Genomic DNA, 26,130 nt, shown 5'->3' on the forward strand with positions numbered 1-26,130 from the left:
TTTCACATAAACTAATTCCTGCTTAGCCAGAGATATACTTACAACTCCACAAGAATAGTGCAAGCTCCAAAGGAAATAAAGGATTTCCAGACTGCAAGTACTCATTCGGACACCCAATTCTGGTGCAGCCTGAGACAAACACCTAAGGTTGAACTAAGAACAATAATAGGGTTCAGACTAACTATGCACAGAGACCTACAATCAGCAAGACCCCAATGGTATGAACTTGAAATCACATCAAATACCCTCACACTTCACCATTAAAATCATTGAACTCTAACTAACCAGATGAAGAGAAACCATGCAAACACACTAAGACAAACAACAAAACACCATGCTTCAATGTTCCATTTATTTGTTCTAGCTGCCATTATAACAATTTATGCTTAGCAATCCTATACTATTTCTACTCCTAATTACAACTACTTCTAAAATTTTTGGCTATCTAACTTTCTAACTCTTTACAAAGAGAGAGGCATCTACCTTTTAAAGATTTTATATTTCAGATCAATGGCCAAGATTGAAACCATCCAGTGGCTCAGATTTGCCTTCTAGAAGCTTGACAACTTTAGCCCATTCTTAGTAACTTCCCAGCTATCCCTTCTCAACCACTTCCTCAACTACCTGCAACTATTCTACATCAATTTTGCAGATCAAGTAGCGGAGAAATAACTAACCTGTGTCCCCTATGTTTTGAATTGCATTAATGGGGCCCACAGGTAGTCATTTTACAATAAGGCAATTTTGTTTTACGAACACATTCAATTTGTTGTCAATTTCAATCGTGCGTTTCTGACTCTGCATATTCCTATGTAGCCATCTAAGTGAGCATATGCTTTCAATATCACGCCCCAACCTTCAAATTGTTGTAAGTGGTGGCAAAGGTCCTTGTCCTCATGCTTTGCCCCAGGCTCTGTAGCACGTCTCTAATGTTCCCAGACTGTACGGTACAGTATTGGCAAATTCGTACGGTATGAAATGTTCTTGGTCATACGGTAGTCCACCGGCAAGGGCGTACAGAGTGAAGCAGAGGGAGTTGTCGTATAGTGAAGAGGTCGTACGGTGGTGTGAGGATGGAGTGGTCGTACGGTGAAGAGGTCGTACGGTGGTGTGGGTTGGAGTGACCGTAAGGTGAAGAGGTCATACGGTGGTGTGGGGATGGAATGGTCGTACGGGAAGAGATCGTACGGTGGTGTGAGGGAGGAGAGGCCGTACGTGTGGAGGGTCTGTCGAGTGGTATGGTGGTTCAATGGGTTACCTTCGGTTTCACAGATTGATCTTTTGCGTGCATACCAAGTATTGAACTTTGAGTGATAGGAATCCTCTAATATGCATGTATACCAGAAATGAAGCTAGAAGTAAAATTTGATTCAACAATGATGAGGTTCCAGATTGCTAGATCCGGAACAAGTGCACAGAGCAGAATAGGGTGAGGGTTGAAACCCACCGAAACTGCAGATACCAAATAGGGAGGGTCTTTCACCTCCGAAATGGCGGATAACAGAACTCCAGTAGGAATTCGCACAATAGAGAAAAATACCAAAATTTGCATCCCAACACAAATGACAGACTCGGCCATAAATATGGGCTCCAGGAACTTCCCGAACGGTTACAAACGGGCTGACACAACCAAACTAAGACTTGACTAATCTAATTAAATAAAGGGCCCGAAAGATGTGTTATTAAATTTGGGGCCTTACAATAATTAATATTATTTAATTATATCGAGGACATTACAACGTCCTTCATTGGTACTACTCTGTAATCATCATTTTGATCCTATGCGCTGCATCTTCAATCTATGGTTTAAGTTTCCCCTCGAATTCTTCCAATAGTATTGACCTACAAGAAAAAAAGCAAGCTCAATCTGAATCAATCACCTTGGAATATTTAAAAAATTGGTAACAATTATTAAATGTTTTTAAGGCAACGTAGGGCTTCATTTTGGCAATGTCAAGATGAAATAACAAAAGTGCTTCATTAATAACTTTATTTTGTGTGCTTTAACTTGAACCCCAATTTCTTGTTGAGACATGGACCAGCTAGGACTCGAACCTAGGACCTTCCATACGCTACTGGAGTGCTCTACCACTGAGCTACTAGCCCCTCTTGGACCAGTCCATCGTTGGTCCGGCTGTGGCTTATTTCCAACACCAACACCCCCCCTTAAGCCACACCTCTCGTGTGCTTGGGGCTCCTAGCCTGGACCTGGCTCTGATAACATGTTGAGACACGGACCAGCTAGGACTCAAACCTAGGACCTTCCATACGTTGCTGGAGTGCTCTACCACTGAGCTACTGGCCCCTCTTGGACCAGTCCATCGTTGGTCCGGGTGTGGCTTATTTCCAACACCAACACTTCTTTCGGTATTTTGTTTGGCCTTTCAAGGCACGATTGGAAAAGTGATTTGCCCTTTTGAAGACATACAAACTCAATTTTATTTGCTCCAACTAAACTTGACCCCTTTCGATATATTTTTGGGTATTGTGAAGGGGCAATATGAGAGGTGTTTTGTTAAAGAAAACGTCCGACGTTTTAATTTTTTTCTTTGCAAGACTTTATGAATCTTTTACCTATTAATAGCTTTGCGGCATTCGCTTTGGTATTTTAAAAGCCAAAAATGGCAAAGCGCCTTGTTTTAAAACTTAGGCATTTGATTTAATCGGCCCTCTTTCTTGGCACTTTTATCGATCCTTAGATCAAGGCAACGGAGACTTTAAAATGATTTTACCGAACTTCACTTGCGATCTTTAAATGCTTCGATATTTTATTTGCTTTGGCATTGCCTCGGGGTTTTGTCGAGATTATTTTCGGCATAAACAGGCACAAGAAGAGAAAACGATCTCTTCTTTTAGCGATGCCATCTAAGTAGATACCCCAACGTTGCCCTTTCATGGCTATCGAAACCAATATTTTGCAACTCCTAAACCCGATATTTGCTTCGATTTTCAACCTTTTAAAACTCAACATTATCGTGGGGTAGTTTTCGGCGTTTGTGAGAGCCTGGGAGAGTCGATGACTTCACAAAAAGTCTGAACCATATCATTCTCTCTTTGCCTCAATGCCCTAGCAATTTGAACACCCTTTCCGTGTTTTTATTGAGGAAAACAAAGACGATTTCATATGACAAATCCATCACATTTTTTGTTGATTTCAGCTCCTCATCGAACTCCATATTTCAGCTCTTCAATATTTTGTGCTTGGATCACTCAACATTTTCGACATATTTACCTACTGGGAAGGAGACGTTTAAAAGAAATGAGTCAAAAGTTTGTATGTTTTGATTTGAGCCTGAACGTTGTACTTCATTTGCTTCATTTTCTCTTTTTGTTTTGGCTGGGTGAGTTCGGTGTTTCCGTCGAGCTACAAGAGTGTCACGTTTTGATCCTTTTCTAGCTCAAGGTTATTATCGGTTTCAACAAGGAGTTTGAGGAGGCTACATAAAAGGGAGCGACTTCATCCTACAGATCCCCTATTTCTCTCATGCAAGCAGGCTTGACGGGGGTCCCTATCACAGAGACAGGAATGGGGTGTGCAAAGCACAACACCCACTCTACCTGGTCATGTCTAATAAGTCTCTCCATTCTTTTGAAGGAGACTACTTGTGACTCACCATTTGACATGCCTCTAAGTAAAAATTTCTTACTATCTACTTCAAATTTCGTTTCCACGGTCTGTAAGTTCATATAGAACTCTCTAATAGGCCGCAACCACTGCATAACAAGGCAAACATTTATGTCTCCTATGCTCACCACATAGAAGTCATCTCCAATCTTATAATTTCCCAACCAAATGCTCAAGTTTGTGATACAGAGAAGGGGCTTAGGATCTCTCTACTAACTCAACCAACCACTCACCATTAAATTTAGACATGGATCAATAACAATTCCTTCATAACTAGGCCTCTTTCCTAGTAGCCCTCCAAATGGGCCTGTCAGAGTATAACTTTCAGGTGGTACCCCATAGAGCAGAACTAAAGGCATTTTTGGATACCCATTTGGCCGTTTGACAACATATCTTGAAATGGATAGGGGTTTCTTTGGAATGAAGGGTTCAAAAATTGACTATCCTATCTCTTCACTAGGCCTAATTAGGCTTATGTGCATACTCCAAATAGGGTACAGGGCTTCAATGAGCCCAGCTCCTGTTCCAACATGTCAGACATGTTCTATATGGTCTCCTACAACCCTCCTTGCCTCCAAAGATCCTCTTCCAACAATCTAAGGCCAATTGCTCCAAGTCACTAGGGTTCTAGGTCCAATACATTGAGATATCACACCCTCAGTGTTCTCCCACACGTGCAGTCATACACGCCAACCTCTGCAAGTTTGTCATATCAAAGAATACCTTTCTGCAAACGATTCCACCAAGTTACAAGGTATTTCACCGGTGGAATGGAGAGAAAAGCATTTTTCTCTCTCATTGTTTGCCCTAACAAGGGTTACAGGCAGTTTTCAAAGAAATAAACGGTTCTCCATTAATACTTAATGAAAATGAATGAAACTTGTTGCAAAAGAAAGTAGATTCAAGGCCATAACATTCTCAATCAGTCTCAGGCCACCATAAATCCATACAGGGCCATACCAACCAATAGAGCAGCAAAAAACGTTAGAAATTGCAGAAAATTGAGATGTTTTTATTGCTTCAACCTTTCAAAATCATCCAACCAACTGTTGTGGTCGATGGAACAAGGTTTTTATATTTTTGCCAACCTCTCCCAATGGTTGCCAACCACTTGTTGAATTAGAAGTTAACAAATCCACATTTTGTGCTTTTATGACAACATTAGCAAGAAAAGTTGCTTGACAATTTTTGCAACATTAATACTTAATGACCCAAACTAGACTCCTACCAACCTAAAATGGTCTAATAAGACCTTACTACATATAATCAGGACAAGATCAACCAAAAATGACCACATGTGCCTTGTCGAGGCATAAAGCTCATGTGTGCTCCTCACTATAACATTTATTAGTACACTGTATTATATACGACATGTTAGTCATACCCAACACACTGGAAAAAAGTTTTGCAGTCTGATACAACTATAACATACACCCTGTATTTATTTTGAAATTCTTTGACAAGAAACTCAACAAGATGAGCATGCACGAATTATTGAACTGCTATCTAATAAAACATTGTTCAACATACATATAATTGCAAACTGTACCTAACACAAATTTCTCAACGAATACACATTAAATTGGTACCTCATTAATATTATACATATTTTCCATTAACACAACTTAAAATACCAAAGAAGTCAACAAGATACACCAAAGGTCTGAAACCTTAACCTGGAAAGGGATGGGTCTGATGTAGTGCAAGGAACCTACTGTTTGAAGTCCGGACAGTACTGGAATGAAGCTTTTGAGTGCCTCCAAAACTAAAACAAGCACTAGTAAACTGTTGTGAAGGACTAAGCATCAAGAAACATGATTAATCACCACTCCAACGTTCTCAAATCAGACATACAAGTCTGCAAATCAGATTTCAGTCATGCCCAACCAGCCAGACACTAGAAAGAAGCAGGGGTGATCAGCATAAACCCTTCATTTATCCCTCCAAACACCAAAGTTCAACATGAAAATAATGGAAATGGATCTCCAAATGTTGGGTGCCTTCCACTATTCATAAATCTACCCAAAACCCACACCAGATCATATCAAATGTACAGCCTGCAAGGTAAGGTCGACCACTTTAGAAAAATCAAAATATGCTGAAAAACCCTAAATAAGAGCTCAAATTTGGTCGCCCAACAATGATAAATTGATTGGAAAAGCACCCAGAAACATCAGCATAAATCCTCAACTAAGGCGTCCAAAAAGAGGATGTAGGGCCTACCCTAGTCTACAGTATGACCAAACCTGATGTGCAATGGAAACACATCAAAAAACTAATCAAAATAATGCTATCGATCCTACAAGAATCACCCAAAAACATGACTCCAATCTGCTATCAAAAAACCATAAAGCTCCTCATTTTCTCTGAAAACCCAAATCTAAAGCTTCAAATTAACCACCAAAAATGAAGCCAGCATAGACTCTGAATGAATCTATCAACAAATCGACCAGGGAAGATCTTTCACTGTGGATGATATTCTTCAAGAGGGTTTTAACTTTTCCAGATGTTTCTTAGAGAAAATCCAACATCATCTTGTTATCACAAATCCTCAACATATGAAAATGAGCTCCAAAATGACCCTTATATAATCCTTCAAAACCCAACGCCCCTTTTTGGAGAATAATGTTTAATTTTATTAAAATATTTCCTTTCTCAACTTGGGCGTAAACTTTACTAAGGGACTAAGTTAGTTTAATTTTCAAACGAACACTTAAGCATAACATACAATTAAACAATATTATAGCTTAAGCATTTATTTAAATTAATCCACCTGACTTACGGAAAGCATCACTGAAGCATCAAATACCGAAACTGGGTGTTCCAAGATGAAATTGATGCCAAGGGAAGATATCGGTGTTGATACAGTGACTTTCTAGAAATAGCCATGGGCTCCAGAAAGTGCGGAGCACAAACTAGGGGTCCGAAAAACAGTTTTGAAAGCATCACCACAAATCTTATTGTCACAAAGCTCAATGCCACAAAAAGAAATGCCAAAATAATAAACTGCAACAGCTCCAAAAACTATGGAGTGCCCTTACCAACCACATTAGCCTACTGGAACCCAAGGAATAGGCTAACGGTTACCAAAGTGGCAAGGCTTAGGGAGAGGACATTACAAATAGATAAATCATTAAAAATCTAAGTTTGCATTCAAACTCAACACATAGTATTGATATATTATTATTTATTGAAAAGATAATTTATTATTTAATATTGATATATATAGTATTGAGTATATTACTATTTATACATATTATTAAATTACAATATAATTATATATCTGAATATATATAATTTGCTGAAATTAAGTATATTATATAATTTTAAATTTATTTCTAATATTTTATTTGTAATTTTGTATGATTAAATTACAATATAATATATATACAATATTATTAAATAATAAAATATAATTATAAATATGAATATGTAGTCTAAATTTATATAATAATAATATTTACACAGTATATTAATTTTTTGGTATGGATGTACCTAAAAAGTATTCGGCTATCTAAAGAAATCTAATATACCAATGTATCGTACCCAGATACCCATACTCCTACCCATAACCGATTTGGCAACTTAATTTTTAAGAGTGTTGTGCCATAGGAGATGGTGGTTGTCCCTAGGATGGTTGAGGTACATCTAGCCATCCCATGCCATCCCTTAGTATTTTCTGCCATACCAGATACATTTCTGAGTTTTTTTCATTTAGGTGATGGCTCGAAGGATGTTTCCTACCTATCTCCACAACCACAAAAAATTCAGTGAATGGCAGGATTTTTTCAAGGAATCCATCCCCATGTAACATAGTTTTCTTAGTTAGATTACCCTACCAAGAGTTGATGATGTGTCAAACAGCTTTTTGGGACTAAAGCCCCACATTTTTCAAACATTCCAAAGAAAAACATTGACGAGGATTCTTCATAGAATTATATGCAAAAGAAAATACCCTCTTTTTAGCTCAAATTCTTAGCCCCAATGTATCCTCATCTATAAATGTTTTTTTGTTGTTTTTTGTTAGTTATGTGCATGATTGCAACAAAGATTAGCAAAGGTCCAAAAATGAAATAGAAGGAACAAGTCTTTATAGCGATCTTAATGCTTATAAAAAGTCTTCAAAATATCAGTTAAGAGAAGTGATATAATAGTTGAGAAAAGAACTTTAGAAAAAAAATCCTATATTTTTAAGTTACTAAGTTATGAAACTTTATGACACTTTAAATCCTACAAGTTACTCCGGAATACATGAAAATTAATAACCATTACCTTAACCCAGAGAGCCGAGCAATCAAAATTGGTAAGAAGCCATTTATGGGGATTCATATTGAAAGAGTCTGCATCCTCCAACCCATCAAGATAATGTTGATATTCAGGACATATACAAGCACTGCCAGCATAAGCAGCATCAACATGGAGCCATATGTCATGTTCCTATCACAAAAAAAAATCAAAAGAATAAATTATGATAGAATATCAAAACACTATCAAAGGAAAAATGGAAAGACGTGTCCCTATACCTTAATTTATATGTCAAAAAATTTAGAATTAGACATCTCAACTAAATTATTTTTTTTAAAAGAATTCATTATAAAGGAACAAAATTTTAATGGAGGTTCTTCCCATAGTGTGTTGGTTAAGTGGTGATGATGTTGTTATGGCCACCAAGGTTCAAACTCCCACTGGGCTTTTGTTATTGCACGCTTGTGCCTTTTCTCATCCAATGTGCTCATGGGTTTGAGCCTCAGCTTGGATAAATAGCGATGAGGTCCCTTGTTTGTGACCTCACCCGTTCATAGCTCCGGGTCAAAAGCCTTTCACCTAGGGCCAAAGGGCATGTCGTGCCAGTGTCACCAATCAGTTAAAAAGTTTACCAGGCACTATTTTAAAAAACAAGGAACAAAATTTTAATGTTTTAAACGTTTTTGAGGTAATATGTGATAAATACTATCAAATATTTAAAACTAGTACTCAATTTCCTTTAAATTGAACTATTAAGGTGTGGGCAGCTTTGTCTAGGTCCACTGTCCATGAGCCCTACCATTCTAGCAGTGTCAATCTTTAGAAAAGATCACTATGTTTAGATAGGCATTGATCTAATATGAGTATACTTTTGTCTTATTATACATCCATTCTAATAGTGTTGATGTAACAATATGTCATCATTAGAATATATATATATATATAGAGAGAGAGAGAGAGAGAAAATTTCCCCTTGTCCAACAAAGGCATCTTTATATATATAGTGAGAGAGAGAGAGAGAGAGAGAGAGAATTTCCCCTTGTCCAACAAAGGCATCGTATTGGCAACCTAGGTAATTTGGGACCTGAAAATAACTTTGCCTAAACTCAAGGGTATTTGGTCCTCCCCTGGAGCATTTAGATAGAGACAATTTACTCTCTTTTGGCAAAGAAAGCTCATTATATCTAAGGAGGAAAGCACGAGCATTATTATAACCAAGAATAATGCTTTGGTTCAGAAAAAACATCATAAGCAACCCAAAGAAAATATGAAATGGGCAACCAGAACCTCCACCAAATACTGTGTTGAAAATAAATTTTGATGGAACACCATAGGGTAATCCAAGTCAAGCTGGGGCAGGTAGAGCCTGCAGATATTGCAGGGGTCAGCTGGCTTGGCTTATTATGTTTTTGATCTGCATAAGACTATCAATAATCAAGTGGATTTAGAAGCTGTGTACAGGAATCAGATAACCAAAAACAGAAATTTAGACAATCTCCCGATTGAAGGAAAAACTCATTTAGTGGTTAAAGCCTTAAAGAAAAAGAAATCCAAACTGAAACCTAAGAGCAAGGATGGAGAAAAATATGCTTCTATATAGATACATGTAGGATGACAGGAAGTTGGGGGCAACAAGGAGGCGTTGAATGTGTGTAAGGAACCTCTATTATAGCTGTAGGTACACAAAATACAAAATATTGTGCCATGGTAGGCTGAGCGGTGTAATGAGGACTCTCTCTCAAGTTTTACGCAAATGCAATGTTGATTTTTACTGATAAAACTTGGCAATGCATTTACCAAGTTTTAATTGTATGACTATGTGTGGCGATGCAATGACATGTTTTTCCAAATGTAAACAATGAAGAAAGTAATTTTCGATCTATTCTAATATTTATATAAAAAAGAATATTAATGTTGCATAGATTTATTGTACACATTTTTTAAAAAGAGGTAAATACTTTTGACCCAAAGCTATGTATCAGTGAGGTCACAAACAAGGGACCTCATCCCCAACATAAACAATCAACAATGACACCCAAACAGGGTTTGAACCTTGGTGGCCAGAACAACACCACCACATTTAAACCATCACACTGCCAATACCAACGTTATTGCATATGCAAAATTATTTTTGGTTTTATAGCATCATAGTTTGTGTTTATTGATAGAAGGAAATTACCCTTGCTAGTTTTGCAAGTTCATACAAAGGATCCACCGCTGTTGTTGATGTTGTCCCAATCTGAAATATTAAACAGCCCATTGTCTATAAATTGACTTCGCATAGACCATTAGAGAAACAAGTAATGGTTGATATCCCAAAAAATTAAGTTAATAAAGAAAAAAATGGAAATGATGTAACTCATGCTTCAAGAAGCCCTATACACAGTATCCACAACAAATTCCTCATAAAATTTTCAAAAATCAAAGTGTCTAGCCACACATTGTGGTTTGTTATTCCTCCTGAACCACAATGTGTGGTCTGAGACATTGATTCTTAACAATATGTGGTTTGAAAATTCGATTCTTAAGAGAATTAATCCACAATTGTTCTAGAAGCTGTATTTCTTAGCATTGCGGATTGCATAAGGTTTCCCTATATTGTTTGAACATTAAGCAATAAGGAAATGTGCACTTCACCCATCATGCTAATCTAATGGACATAAATTTTTCAGAGTGGACTAGTGGAAGCAGAAAACTGAGAATAAATCCTCACATAAAAGACCGTGCATGTTACATACCGTTGCACATAAAAAAAGTGGATGCAAACCATCACATATGTCTGCTACTATGTATTTGCGAGCAATTTCAAGAGACAGAGCATAATGAGTAGAAGAATCAGTTGATAACACTCTAACATTTTTTTGATGTATTCCTGCAATCTGCAATGCAACTCAAAAGACCATGAAAATTTGAAGTAGAAAATCAGATTCATGATTGTATTTGTCTCTTACAAAAAATAAGTTTGTCTAGATGCTAAATAGAAATTTTACTGCAATATAATAGAGAAGATCAAAAACCTTTCTAAAGTGGTCAGATAAATTCAAAACACCAGAAGTGACTTAAAAAACACGTAGATGGGCACAAATAATTCAGACATTCACTATCTACTATTTAGTTTTATCTTCACATTTGATTCAATTTAATTTAAACTCGCCCAAGTAACAGCAAGAAGTATAATGTAAAAGAGAATAAGAGAAAGCAAGAGCACCTTTCTACAAATTAAAAAACAGTAAATTTAGCCTATAACAGCTGTAGACAGGAATATCTTACTGTTTGTGCCAAAATTATGTCTTTGTCATAGTCAACTTACATAGTGTAAGTTAGGTCTTATAAACAGAGCTTCAGCACCTGATTTCACGGAGTGATCATTTCAAGGGCAAGCTTTAGGAGGTTGTTCGTATGGTTAAAAGCTCAAGAGAATGGGAAATCATCACCAAGTGTACTAGGGTTATAGCATCCATTTATGGAACACTATATTAGTTATTATTATTTTATATGTTGCTATTAAATTATGGTGCCTTTAGTAAAACATTTTTATCTTCTTATGCAAAAATAAGAATAGGGTTTACAAATGAGCACATTACAGATTTTATGAAAAATGTGTTTGTAGACTCCATTAATGGAGTTTTTTAACTTTTCATAATGCCTTTCTTTGAGCCCTAAGAAACCTTATATTGATGGATTTGATTAGGTTTACTTTACTGTTTTGAAAGTTTTATGTTGCAGCCTTTATGCCAGTTCCTCGTAGCATTGATGGATGCTCTATTTGGCTTAAAATCCCCTTGTATATTGCTATTTTAGCCTTATGCAATTATTGAAAAACAAGGAATTATTTTCATGCTTGTATTGTTGAAATTTCAGGACCTTACAGTGACTGGTTTGAGTAGATTTGAGTGGATTTTTACTTGAATTTTATTTTTTCTTTGGTGGGAATTGAAACCCTTGTCGTATGGAGAACACTGCTTCTTTTCTTCTGTGCTTGGAACGCTTCAATTATTTGCTGCTGTGAAGAGGATTTAGTGTTGCAAATACTCGTCGTTTAGCTTGGTTTTGGAGTTGATTATGGTGAATTCCCTTTTATTGCTTAGTGGCTTCAAGCCTTGTTGGGAACGCTTTGTTTGGAAGAAGCCTACCCTACATGTCGGGGTCGGTTATGATTTTGGAAATGCAAGGATTACACATCCACCCCTAGGGTACAGATGCCCATCAAGGAACTATTATGCCTACCTTTGGGGTATGGATGCCATGGAAGTGTTAGAATTTGTTATTGATGTCAAAGGAAAGGCTAAAAGGAAAATCGATCGTGTTGCTGAAGCACATCGAAGGCCAAAGGCCACTATTCCATTAATCTTTTTGATGGATGGTTTTACCTCTATGCTGGCCAACTTTCATTAAAGAAGACTATGATTAATCGCTGGAAGCAAATAATTATTTGCCATGATGGATGGCCAACCCTAGAAGAACATTTTATCATGGACAACTATGAGTTTTCCATTATATTTCATTTAGAAATTATCTGCTGGCCGACCCAATTTGGTGCCCTTATAAAAAGGTTAAATTGTATTTTTTTATTTTTTTTATTATGGGGCCAACCCCCTTATGTAAGCATTCCCATATATTGACAAAGTTGTTCCACTAAAGTTGTAATAAAGAGTTGCATATAAAATAAAAATTTACCTTCCTTTGTCAAAAAAAATGTCCTTTCATGAAGTCGCCTCTCTTGATGAAGGAATAGATAGAGATTGATGGAGATAGTGAAGATGTGGATGAAAAATACAAGTTATATCATAGAGCAACAGCAGATTTGAGGAGTAGAAAATTATTTCAAAGAGCAGAAAATTACTTTGAGGAGTGTGTGAAGGAAATAATTGAAGATTATTTATAGCAGATTGGTGAGCAGAAGTATAGCTGATTCGTGATCAGAAGTAAAGCAGATTTGTGAGCAGAAATACAGCAGATTGGTGAAGGAGAACTATCAAGAAAACAAAGATACTGATGTGTTAGAGGTTGGTACCTCTTATTCAGAGGGATAAGTGCCTTTTGCTAATTTGGTGCTTAGCTGTGGTGATGGAGCCTACAAATTGTGGGGATTGATCTCTCTAGTAGGTTGGTGCCTACAAAATTTGTAAGAGTTTTATATAAGCAATATTTTGCAATGGTTTTCTCCCGTATAGGTTTCCATGTAAATCTTGTGTGTCTCTAGTAGGTTGGTGCCTACAATTTGTTGAGTGTCAGTCAGTTATGTGATCAAGGGTATGATCTTGATTTTAATTCAAACTGTTGTGTTATTAATAAAAGTGGAAAGCATAGTGGGAAGCATATTGCTAATGCAACTAGTGTAGCAAATAATTTGTATTCTAATGATGAAAAGTGTTGTTTGAGTCAGCTAGATGAAACATGGTTGTTGAACAGAAGACTTGGGCATATGAGTTTTGATAATCTAGTTCAAATCAGCAAGAAAGAAGCTGTTAGAGACTTGCCGAAACTTGGAAAACCAGCAGATATTGTTTGCAAAGGCTCTCAGATGGGTAAGCAAACTAGATCCAGTTTTAAATCCAAAGACTTATCCAGCACTAAACCACTTAAGTTAGTCCATACAGACTTATGTGGACCAACTAGGACAGCAAGTTTACAATGTGAAAAATGTTTTATGCTGTTAATAAATGATTATTCTTGCATGACATGGGTTACTTTTTTGAAAGAAAAATTTAAAGCTTTTAAGGTTTTAGTGGAGAATGAAAAGGATTTAAAAATAAAGTGCTTACATTTTGATAATGGTGATGAATTCACTTCTAATGAGTTTGTCAATTTCTATGAAAAGAATGGAATTTAAAGACAGGTTTCAGCATCTAGAACACCTCAACAAAATGGTGTTGTGGAAAGAAAGAACAAAACAGTTCAAGAAATGGCCTGAAGCATGATGAATCAGGCCAAGGTTAGCAATGTTTTTTGGAGAGAAGTTGTTCATACAACTGTGTATATTCAAAACAAAAGTTTGTTGAGAGCAAAATACAACAAAACTCCTTATGAACTCTGGAAAGGTAAACTAGTAACTCTAAGTTACTTTAAAAAATTTGGTAGACACTATTTTATAAAAAGAGATGATGATAATCTAAATAAATTTGATCCTAGATCAGATGAAGGTATCTTTTGGGCTGCTCATCTAAAAGAAAAGCTTATAGGTGTTTCAATAAGAGGCTGCATAAAATTGTTGAAAGCATTAATGTCAAAGTTCATGAGCTTACTAACACTAGTGGTAAGAATGGAAATGGTGATAGCAATGTTCAAAATGAGGAAACAGGAGGTGTTGTTCATTCTTCATCTTCACACTCACAAGCTGGGACAGCAAGTAGCAATGCACCAAGTAGTCCAAAAGAAAGCTCAATCAAGTAAAACAAATGTCTCTCCTTCCAATTTACAGTTTGGAACAGCAGATACTCATCCTGATAATGAATCAGAAAAAGATCTTGGTAAAACTATTTCTAAGACTCCTAAATTTGTACAAAGAAATTATCCTGTTGATCAGATGCTGCCTGAAACTAGAACAAGAGCTACTAGAAGGAATGTTAATTATCTTGAAGATGATGATGTTTCTTTGTTATCTATGGCTGAACCTAAATGTTTTGAAGAAGTAGCTGAAGATAAATATTGGATAGCTGCTATGAAAGAACTTGAGCAAATTCAAAAGAATGACACATAAGAACTTGTGCCAAGACCCAAAGATAGGAATGTCTTAGGCACAAAATGGGTCTATAGAAACAAACTGAATGGGAAAGGTCAAGTAGTAAGGAATAAAGCACGTTTGGTATGTAAAGGGTATGCACAGGTAGAAGGTGTAGATTATGATGAAACCTTTGCTCATGTAGCACGTCTTGAAGCTATTAGACATTTTCTTGCTTTTGCTTCTTATAAAGAGTTTAAAGTGTTTCAAATGGATGTCAAATCTGTTTTTCTTAATGGACATTTGAGTGAAGAAGTTTATATTGAACAGCCTGATGGTTTTATTTTGACTAACAAACTTGATTATGTTTGTAAGCTAAAAAAGGCAATGTATGGCCTTAAACAAGCTCCACAAGCTTGGTATGACAGATTAGATAAGTACTTGCAGCAACAAGGCTTCAAAAAAGGAGTAGTGGACAGCAATCTTTATGTGAAGGAAGAAGGTAACAGCATTTCAGTTGTTGTTGTTTATTTAGATGATCTAATATTTGGCAGTGATTGTGTAGACATGAAAAAAGAGTTCGCTGCAAACATGAAGCGGTAATTTGAAATGTCTATGTTGGGTGAGTTGTCTTACTTTCTGGGTCTTCAAATTCAGCAGTCATCAAAAAGTATTTTTATCTCTCAAACAAAGTATATAAGAGAGATGTTAAAAAGATTCAGAATGGAAGATAGTAATCCTATCGGTACTCCTATGATAACATGGTGTAAACTTAGTAAAGATGATGAACCTCGTAATGTTAATCAAACTTATTACAGGTCTATGGTAGGTAGTTTACCGTATGTTACAGCTACTAGACCTGACATTATGCAGGCAGTTGGGTATGTTGCAAGATTTCAAACCACACCTAAAGACACTCATGTGCAAGCAGTGAAAAGAATCTTTAAATATCTTAAGGGTACAATGAATTTTGGTTTATGGTAGCCTAAATGTCAAAATTTTACACTAACATCCTACACTGATGCAGATTGGGGAGGCTCAATAGATGATAGAAAAAGCACGAGTGGAGGTGCTTTCTATGTTGGTGGCTGCCTTGTTTCTTGGCTTAGCAAAAAGCAGGCTTCTATCTTATTATCTACAGCTGAAGCAAAGTATATTGCAGTTGTATCATGTTGTACTCAAGTTATTTGGATGAAACACATGTTGCAGGACTTTAAGGTTGAGTATGTTGAACCAATTTCTATTTTATGTGACAATACGAGTGCTATTGATATTTTGAAAAATCCAATTTTGCACTCTCGTACTAAGCATATTCCCATTAAATATTATTTGCAAGAACAAGTTGCTAATCAGATTGTTAAGCTCGAATATGTGTGTTCTAAAGAACAGGTAGCTGATATTTTTACCAAGCCGCTTGCTAAAGAGGCATTTGAATATTTAAGACTAAAGCTTGGAATGACTTCACTCAACCACTAATTTATGGATTGCATTCAAGGGGAGTTTGTATGGTTCTATTTTATGCCCTGGAATAGATTTCTTAGTTGTTTTCAGTCTTATACTTTTGGTTCAGTCATTGATGTCAAAAGGGGGAGTAGTGTAACAGGGGAAGCATTGTTGTTCAGTGGTTTCGATTTATTTTAGGTGGATTGCCATCAATGTCAAAAAGGGGGAGATTGTTGTGTTTTTGTCATTGATGTCTTTCATTTTCAATTCTAGCGTTCAGTTTGAAGTTTCACGTGTACCATGTGGTTACGAAGTTGTTGGTTGGGATGGACTCATTTGCCAAGTGTTGGTCATGCTTTTAGCCACGTATTTCAATCTATCTTATTCTTCTTTCCTGCTAAGTGTGGCTATTTCTTCAGTTTGTCTCTATGCTGGAAGGCATTTTCATGTCAGTCTAAAGGTTTCTTTTGGGTTGTTTTTTCTGACTTCTGGAAACGATGAGTTGTCTTGAATTGTTTCATTACTCTTCTCGATCTTTTCAGAAGTACGTTTTTTTCATGTCTGTATGCCGTTCTTCTTGAGGCGTTTTCTTCTTAAATCTTCAGGTGACTCTTCATATTTCATGTTCAGCTAAGTTGCAACGGATTCTTGTCAGTATCAGAGGCGTTTTCTGTGAAAGAGTATGCTGGCGTGTTCTTGAATATTGTATTTAGCTGGGTGCTTATCTTATATGAGTTTTTGTTTTTTATGGAAGTAATAATAATGACTTCTGAAAGATTCTGTGTGATTGATCTGTGTGTGGATACATTTTTTTTGTAATAGGATGTGTTGTATTGAGGAGTATGAGGAACAGATTTAGAAAATGTTTTTTAGCGAGTTGATTCTTCACAGTTTTTGTTTTAATGAGTGAATGTGTAAAAAGGGAAATGCATGATTCTGATTAACAGGGTGTTCAAAGTGTGTATGAAAAATCTTCTATTGAAGGCCAATGCTAGATATGCTTTACTGATCAGAAAGAGTATTGCGGCTATTACTATAAAGGACATATATATCGAGCAGTGGTGAGAAAGGTGTAAGAATAAAGTTTCAGATAGATTATCTGCGGTACAATCATTTCAATCTGTGATGACTATTGCTGATAAAATTTGGAGGCAGATAATGTGCCTCTATTCACCGTAATTGTTATGACAACTTCTTTTCAAAATGACATTGATATGATGAGTTTCGCTTTGGAGGAAATTGTATGAAAAAGTGTTGATAAGAATGAAAATCAGAGTCATTGTGATAGCAGAGTTGAAATTTTCAGAGCGGTTACAGATTTTATGAAATTTATTCTTTGTGCAGTCAAAATTTCATTCAATATAAAATTTACCAAAAGAAGAGTATGTTGCTGTGTTGAGTGTTTTATGCACTGCTGCATAAAACAATGAGCTCTCAGTTGTAATTTCTCATAAAAATCTAAAAGTGATCCTTACTGTGTTGATTCTTAGTTTGAGGTTGGAGCGTCTTAAGTCGTGACTAGGTGCTCATCTAAGAGTTGGAGCCCATTTATTTTAATGAGGTTTAACTGTGACGTGGTTTTCTACCCAAAAGGGTTTTCCACGAGATAATTCTTGTGTCTTCTCAATTTGTTATGTGTTAAATTTTTTTAAATTTGCATAAAGATATTGAGATACTGATTCACCCCCCCTCTCAGTATTTTCGTTTTGTGTTTCATTGGTTGTAAGAGCCCCTGTCCTTTTTGCCCTTAATTTTTCAGTTTGGGTTGTTTGACATTTTGTCAAACACTTGTATTCATCTTGAAATTTGATTTTCTGAATTTAGTGTTTAATTGATATTGATTTTTCCAATCATAAAGATCACAACACAGATATAGAAAACAACATATACTTATTGAGAAAAATCATTCAACTCAAAAATGATATAATAATGTTCTAAAGAATCTCAGGACAAATCTGTAAATGACAATGGCTTCCCTTAATCTTAGCTTCACTTCAATCTTATTGTGTTTATAAGTAGTTTCAGACAAACCAATTGAGCTACAATACTAAGAATGAAGGATCTCAGTCTTACATCAACAAATACCTTTCTTAGACTTTAACAACAAATCTTCTATACTTATTCAATTAATTACAATGAAATGGCATACCACGTATCGCTGCTCCAGTCAAGATGTCTAGCTCTAAGTGCATCAACAACAATATTGTCCCTTCAAAACCCTTGACGTCTCACCCAAGGAGGCCTCCAGACGATGTACAGCACCTTCCAAGCATGTACGGCACTCCCAAGATGGTTGCAGTCTTGTACAACCCCCCACTTAACACTTTCAGATCTATACGGCCCTGCTATAGATGTTTTTCAGACATGTACGGCTTGCTGCAGCTAATTTCCAGACTGGTTAGGCTCTGTCCTGGGCATTCATAAACTTGTACATCACCCATAAACTCACCCAAACAGATATACCAACATTTCCAGCATAGGTAGTTCGATTCACAGCAGTTTAGTCACAAATATAATCTTCAACCTCTTCAATTCGAACTCTGAAATGAATAGTGGAATGATGCAATCGGATTTACTTTAGGGCAAGCACCAATCTGAACATCTAGACTTACAACAGAAGTACCTTCATTTTCAAAATTGTGAAACACAAGTGAAATATCTGAATGATATCTCCAACTAACAATGGGTTTCCATCCACTGCCTCCAACCTCAAGGGTTTCCGTCCTCAAACCTGTTGAAAGCCAAAGCTCCCAAATTCTTCGAGAGAAAATAATAAAACCAAGCCTGAGAAATGAACTCCACTAAGTTGCTTTTATAACATTCTCAAGAGGCTCCACTCTCTTTACCAATCCATGTGGGATAAAACATTTCTTTGTAAATAAGCCTCACATAAGGACATAAAAGGGCCCCCTTTTTAAAACAATGTTGTGCAACTCGGCCAAGGGGCACAAATCGCTTAAGTCATAAAGTGACAATATAATAGACTTAAGTAACTAAAAATCAAAATAATGACATATTTCACTGCTGGGGAAATAGAGGCCCACCCAACTACTAAAAATAGCGTACAAATACCAAAGTGGCCTAATCTGAGATTCACTGAAACTTACTATAAATAGTAAGTGCTAAAAAATATCACCGCTAAAAATAGAAAGTCTCGGACAAGTTGTCTCGGACAAGTTGTCTGAAATCACTCCGGAAGGTGTTGTTTAACTCCATTAATCGATCTGAACTCACTAGTGCATTAGTAAACCCCCAAAAGCCAACACCAATTGCACTACGAGAGAACCATGAAAATGGGGACATTACATTGGTCTTTATGACCTAAGGAAGTCTTTATATGTTTATTCAATCGACACAACATTAAGGGCTCTTAGGTCTTCACATACTTTAAGCATCATAGTTGGGGAGACCCTAGTTTATCTTAAAATCGATGGCATTAATCAAACATGCAAGCCCACAACTTTGGATGAATAAAAAAAAACAGTCACAAGCTAAATGAAACAGTAGTCTTAAGATATGAAGGAGGGACACACATGATATATATACTGTAAAATGTCGAACTAGAATCCTGCCCAAGCTGGAGTTTAGGTTTGAATTGAAATCTTTGACCAGCGAATATGAAGAGTTTGGATTTTGGTGAGTTTTAGTTGTTTTTGTGTTTTTTTGGTGGTTTTTTGCCTTTAGATTGCCAATGCAGAATGAAAATTGAAAGCAAAATATAAAAGAATAAATGACTGAATAGAAATGAACAATTTATAACATCCAGAACCAAGTGGGCATACCAGGAGTCCAGCGCTGATCTGGAAGTGTGCTTTTATTGACTAAAATTGATGAATAATGCAATATAGGAGCTTCTAGAGAGTATCAACTGCTCCAATGTGGTTTATTCTTATCAACTATAATTATCTTAAACTTTATTTGCTGAAATAGGAATATCTGACACAAATCCCAAAACGCTGTTAGGCAAGATCTCTGGATATTTGCCTAATTCTCCCACTAATTTGCTGATATCTTCCACAAGTGCCTATAGAAATCTATTTAATCCACTTATTTGTTGTTTGCTATGCCTGATAATGATTTCCCACACTTATTCAAACCCTAAACACTGTTGCATTATTTATTTGTCACCCCAACAGCTCTAGAAGTGGTACGGCCAGCCTAGGAGGGCCATATGGGGTTTGAAAATGATAATTGCTGCCTTCAACTACCTCCAATAACTGATCCTCTTGCTGTTGCAGGTCTGTACTTGCTGATAAAGACTGATATTTGAAGCCCAAATAAGAATTCTGAGTGAATTCCTCTGAAATATGGCTTGGGGTTTTGTCCAAGATTGCTTGGAATTGAAGAGTTCCCATCCTCCAACACCTGAATGCTGCTGATCTGATCTCAAAGCTGCAATTTCCCAAAGGAGAGATGAAAAATGAACAATAGAATGCCAAAATGATGGCCATACACTTTCTTTTATACTTTCCTTCACCCAACGCCCAACTTAGGGCTCCAATATGCCAAAGGAATATTCTCTCAACTTGGGCGCCCAACTTGAGGGTTATGTTTCATCATTGATTTCGGTCCACTTTTTTATAAACACTTTATGCCTAGGTAGGCGTGCAAGGGGGTAATACTTTATATTTTATCATTGACATTTTAATTAACCCATTTTATAAAGTTACTTATAAAGTATGACTAATTTTAGAAAAAGTAACTTTATAATGAAATATTATAAAGTTTACATAATACAAGCTCACCAAGGCCAAGAAAATGACTAAGTACAAATCCCCTTGGTTAGCCAATCATCTCCTAACCTCTGAATTTGCCTAAGGAGATGGCTAACAGGCAAATCCATGCTCCTAAGTGGCAACTAGAGGAGAGGGAACATTACAGACCTCCCTTCTCGGAATTGCTTGCCCTTAAGCAACTGTAAAGCTAGATTTTGAATGTAATATCCCTTGAAGTAATCCAGCCCAAGGAATATTGTCAAACAATTGTCATTCAAGGTCTCAAACTGCTGATATTAGTTTTTAATCAGAATTAATGTTGTATAACAGCACCCAAGAAGTTTGCCAATGATCTCATCAATGTCATACTAGCATACACAGTGCTATAACTTCAATTCTAACTCTTCTGATACCAAATCATGACTTCCATAGGGTGTCATGATCAACTACAGCCAATAGACATTTAGTCAAACAGTTGGCTTGCAACCACATATCTAAATGACACATGAATTCTGAATGCAACTTTATTACTGCTTTCATTTGAAAACATTAGACTCATTATAATGACAAATGGAGTATACCAAAGCTTATCTATTTAACATTGGAATTTCAGAGTATCTGAAGACACAAAACTGCCATCAACACGTGTATAACTGATAAATACATAGAGATTCTAATGCCAAATGCACCTAGAAAAAATCGCCCAATGAAGCAATAAAGAATCAAGCAATATCCACTAGCAAAGTGTCTCCAATGTGCAAGATTGAACCCTGTCTCATGTCGCCTCTGCTGCTGTGACTGACAGGTCTGAGAAGACAATGAAATCTTCATCAAAGTGTCCCCAACCACTTCCTATACTGGTCGGCCTCAATCCTAGAGGGAGGCGCTATACTCATTGATGTGTATTAATGCCATTTCATGAAGATAGAACCTAAATCGAAGGGTTTCATTAAAGCACAGGTCTGTACTAATCACTCGCTGAAATATGGCCGACTCTATCATCAAATTCTCTCCAAATATCACCAAGAACAACGCCTTGTCCTCTTGTTGAAATCGCTGCCCTCCTTCATGTATTTCAATGCCTCAAAGATGATAAATGAACAAAATCGAGGGATATGTATAACTTGCTTCAAACTGATTACCAGCTGCAATCTTCATTCGATTCACCTCCCAAATACTTCAATGAACATCGTCCTCTTCCTTAGGTAGGTTCTCTGATCTCAAACACATGAAAGCATGCATCTTCTATGACCAATGGGCAAAATCGTGGAAGATGAAAAACTACTTCAGACTGGTTACCTGCTGCAAACACTCAGATCACTTCCTAATCACTCCAAAATGGATCGCCCTTTTTTCCTTAGACAAGTTAGATGTCTTCAAACACAACAAAGATGTGTTTACCATGAATAATGAGTAAGATCGAGGTAGTCTGAAGGTCTGATGCAAATACCTCAAATCTGATATTAAACCTCAATAAGCTCAAGTGAAAGGACTGGTTTGTCCTTCCCAACCACCATCAACTCATTATGCACAATGTGGAAAACCAAGTATCTCCCACTCGCAAGAAGAAGCTAGGGTTTCGTCCAGCCCTTCCTCAATCTGCTGAAGGTTTCCGTCCTCAGAGATTCAACTAATGCAACACATCAGTCATGTCATCATATCCAATCAATCTCCAATCCACCTGATCATCAATCACCCTCTTCTATTTATCCTTTTCATAAACCATCATGAGATACCTTCTAGAAGAGGGTAGGTACACTATATTATTTATTGAGTGACTTTTTAATTATTTTAATTTTATACTTTAGTCACTTTATTAATTTAATAAAATATAAAGTCATCACGTGTGATTTTTAATAAATATAATGAGAGAACTTATATAATATTCAATTAAATAATTTCCCCCTTATTTCTCCTCAAACAATTCCATGCTAAAATCGGGGTCATTACATTGAAGAATCACTTCCCCTTCCCAAGTAGCATCCTCAATAGGCAAGTCCTTCCATCTCACTAAGTACTCTCTAATAACTCTATTCCTTAATCTCTTCTCACGCACATCCAAGACCTCTGTTGGTACCAATATCAACGTGCCCTCTTCATCCAAAAGAGGCAATTTTGGTGAAGGCACTACATGTTGTCCAAGGGCATTTTTTAAACAAGATACATGGAACACATTATGAATCTTGCTTTCAAGAGGTAGCTAGAGGAGAGGGCACATTACAGTCCTCCCTTCCTGAAATTGCTTGCCCTCAAGCAATTGTAAAGCTAGATGTTGAAGAATCACTTCCCCTTCCCAAGTAGCATCCTCAATAGGCAAGTCCTTCCATCTCTAGTAACTCTATTCCTTAATCTTTTCTCACGCACATCCAAGACCTATCCTAGTACCGATATCAACTTGCCCTCTTCATCTAAAGGAGACAATTTTGGTGAAGGCACTACATGCTAACCAAGGGCCTTTTTCAAACAAGATACATGGAACACATTATGAATCTTGCTTTCAGGAGGTAGCTCAAGCTCATACGCAACCTCTCCAATCCTCCTCAATACTCTGTATGGTCCATAAAAGCGAGATCTAAGCTTTTCTACTCCACTCTTCTTGAGAGTACTCTGCCTAAAGGGTTGTAGGCATAAGAATACCATATCCCCAATTTCTAAAGTCCTCTCAACCCGATGACAATCAGTGCATATCTTTTGCTGATTTTGTGCACGTTGTATACTATCCTTAAGTGTCTTAAGGATATCCTGACTCTCCTAAAGCCAATCCTATGCTAGAGGTGCTCTACTGTCTCCCAATGCCAAATCCACAAATGATAAAGTATCATATCCACACAATGCTCAAAAGGGAGTCATATCAATTGACATGAGGTGTGTAGTGTTGTAGCAGTACTCTCCCAAATATAGCCAATGCACCCATGTCCTCTGCTGCCCCGACACATAATTATGTAAATATCCCTCAATCCACTTATTATCTATCTGGGGGTGTGTTGTGACGTATTCAAACATCGCCCCATTGCAAATGGGGACCCCTACTTTTTTTGCTTTCTGGGATTTGCTTTCTAGGTGTTTAGGGTTTGTCTGTTAGCCTTTGCATTTTGAGTGTCGCTAGGGGATCAATAGGATGGTAGGCTTTGCTTGAGCCAAGGGAGTCAGCCGGTGCCCCAGAATTAGGGTTTCTTTGAGAATCTTCCTTAGGGCCTGGTTTTGCTCTCGTTGCTAATTGTGTCTTGCTTTGTGAGTGGGTATCATTCTTGAGGGTCTGAGTTAGGTCGAGTTGGGGAGTGATGAAGTCTGGAATGTCATCTTGATCTTCAAATGCCCTGAAATTTAGCTAAGTCTGGAATGTCATCCTGATCTTCAAATGCCCTGAAATTTGGCTAAGTCTGGAATGCCCTGATCCTGAAATTTGGCTAAGTCTGGAATGTCCTAATCCTGAAATTTGACTAAGTCTGGAAAACTGAAGAATCCTCCAAAAACTAGATTTTGCAATATAACTCCTGGAGGTCCGAAACCACTCTCAAACATCCTGAAAGTATATATGGAATATAACTTATTCTTTCTTATACTTAAATGTTATATTCCATAAAATGATCCTGACGGAGAGTCCAAAATGTCAAATTTCGCTCCTGACCCTTCCAAAGGGTCCAAAGTGAATTTCACTCCTGACCCTTCCAAAGGGTCCATAGCGAAATTCTCCATAAGACATTCTACTTTGACCAAAACTTAGAACTAATGCATTCCTAGGCTTGAATGAAGGTAAAAACGCTTGTTTGAATGAAGAAATGTGAAAATGAAGTCAGGATCTTGGCCAAGATTAGGAATTTCGCTCCTGACCCTTCCAAAGGGTCGAGAGCGAAAATCTTTATAACTCTTGTTTTCCTCCTTATTTTGGCTAGGCATTGGCTTGATGGGAGATAAATGGGTATGTTTTTGCCTTGAGAGGGAGTTTGATTGATTTTGAAAAACAAGATTTTGGCCTAAAGGAGAATTTCGCTCCTGACCCTTCCAAAGGGTCCAGAGCGAAATTCATCATAAACTGCATTTGCTACCTTGTTTGACCTTGAAACCTTCTTCCTCAGGTGGAAAATGATCTAATTTTGCTTCTTGAAGTGGTTTGAAGTTTGAAAAGTGAGTAATCTAGCCTAGAATGAGATTTTTGCTCTTGACCCTTCCAAAGGGTCCAGGGCGAAATTTCACCAAAACCACCTTTTTTCCAAATTTTGTGACAAGACAATTGCAAACTAAAGTGAATTGGGATGGAAGAAGTCCTTAGGAGTAACTTCAAGTTGCTAGGAAACATTGAAATTGAAGGAATTGAGCCAAATCAAGAATTTTGCTCCTGACCCTTCCAAAGGGTCTAGAGCGAAATTCTGGATAGGTCCTGTCCCTGGCTAGGTTCTGTCCCTGGCTAGGTTTTTGAGTGAATTTGACTTTTTAGGCCTTGTGAAGATCAAACCAATGTTGCCAAGTTGGGAACTGGATTCAATGTGAGGGAGTCTAGATGAAGTGAGGTGAAGAAAATGAAATTGGGTGTGAATAGGCAAGCAAAAAGTGAATTTCGCTCTTGACCCTCCCAAAGGGTCCAAAGCGAAATTCATCTAAATCACCATTTCCCCTTTGTGTCAAGACAAGATTTTGATTCCTAAGGCATGAAAAGACTGGAGGGAGGTTATTTAAGCCTTGCAAGATGAATTGAGGTAAAGGAAGTGTAAAATGAAGCCTAAAGAAGGAATTTCACTCCTAACCCTTCCAAAGGGTCCAGGGCGAAATTCCCATTATCACCTAATTTGCCCATGTGAGAAACTAAAAGGATGGATCCCTAGACTTTGTTGGACTAAAACAAGCATATGCTCACCTTCCGGAGGATTTTGAAGTCAAAAAAATGGAGTAATTGAGGCCTAACCAAGAAAATTCACTCCTGACCCTTCTAGAGGGTCCAAGGCGAAATCTTTTGAAACTCCTATTTTTCACCTTGTTTGGGCCAGGCGAGGAACTAATTGTGAAATAATGTTGAAGAGAGGTCTAAATTGGGCAAAATAGAAAAATTCGCTCCTGACCCTTCCAAAGGGTCCAAGGAGAATTCTTATAAGTGCTCAAAGCCTTATTTTGCTTTTATTAACCAAGTCGGCCCCCTTTTTTTGAAATTTTATTTATTTTTTACCTCCTTTTTGCCAAGTCGGCCTAGAGGAAACAAAGGGGTGAGCACTCTATATATTGGAGGAGTTTTTTCACATTTCAAATCATTCAATCATTGCCTTAAGTGCGAAATTGGAGAGCTAATTGGAGGAGCGAAATCTGGTTTGCTTGGAGCGAATTTCTTTCAAGTGTTGAAGGCTAGAAGGAAGTGGAGTTTATTCTTTCCCAAGCTAGAGGAGGCGCAATTCATTCAAGAGAAGGCTTTGATCTACACTTTGCCTAGCGAAATCTATTTTTACATCATTTCT

General features: G+C 37.1%; 1 protein-coding gene across 8 annotated transcripts in view; it reads right to left on the reverse strand.

The window, feature by feature from the left end:
- Positions 1-26,130, reverse strand: part of LOC131074237 (tyrosine decarboxylase 2) — a 159,457-nt gene that overhangs the window by 100,377 nt on the left and 32,950 nt on the right. For all 8 annotated transcript variants that reach the window (XR_009113039.2, XR_009113038.2, XM_058010817.2 and 5 more), the window contains exons 6-8: positions 10,609-10,749; positions 10,050-10,109; positions 7,898-8,062 (exon numbers count right to left, since the gene is read on the reverse strand). Coding sequence is in view for 6 of the 8 variants with exons in the window: in XM_058010817.2 (XP_057866800.1) it covers positions 7,898-8,062; positions 10,050-10,109; positions 10,609-10,749 (366 nt within the window). In the remaining 2 variants the exon portion in view is untranslated. The remainder of the gene's footprint in view (positions 1-7,897; positions 8,063-10,049; positions 10,110-10,608; positions 10,750-26,130) is intronic.

This window comes from Cryptomeria japonica, chromosome 8, assembly GCF_030272615.1.
Source record: "Cryptomeria japonica chromosome 8, Sugi_1.0, whole genome shotgun sequence".
In the NCBI taxonomy this organism is placed as follows: domain Eukaryota; kingdom Viridiplantae; phylum Streptophyta; class Pinopsida; order Cupressales; family Cupressaceae; genus Cryptomeria; species Cryptomeria japonica.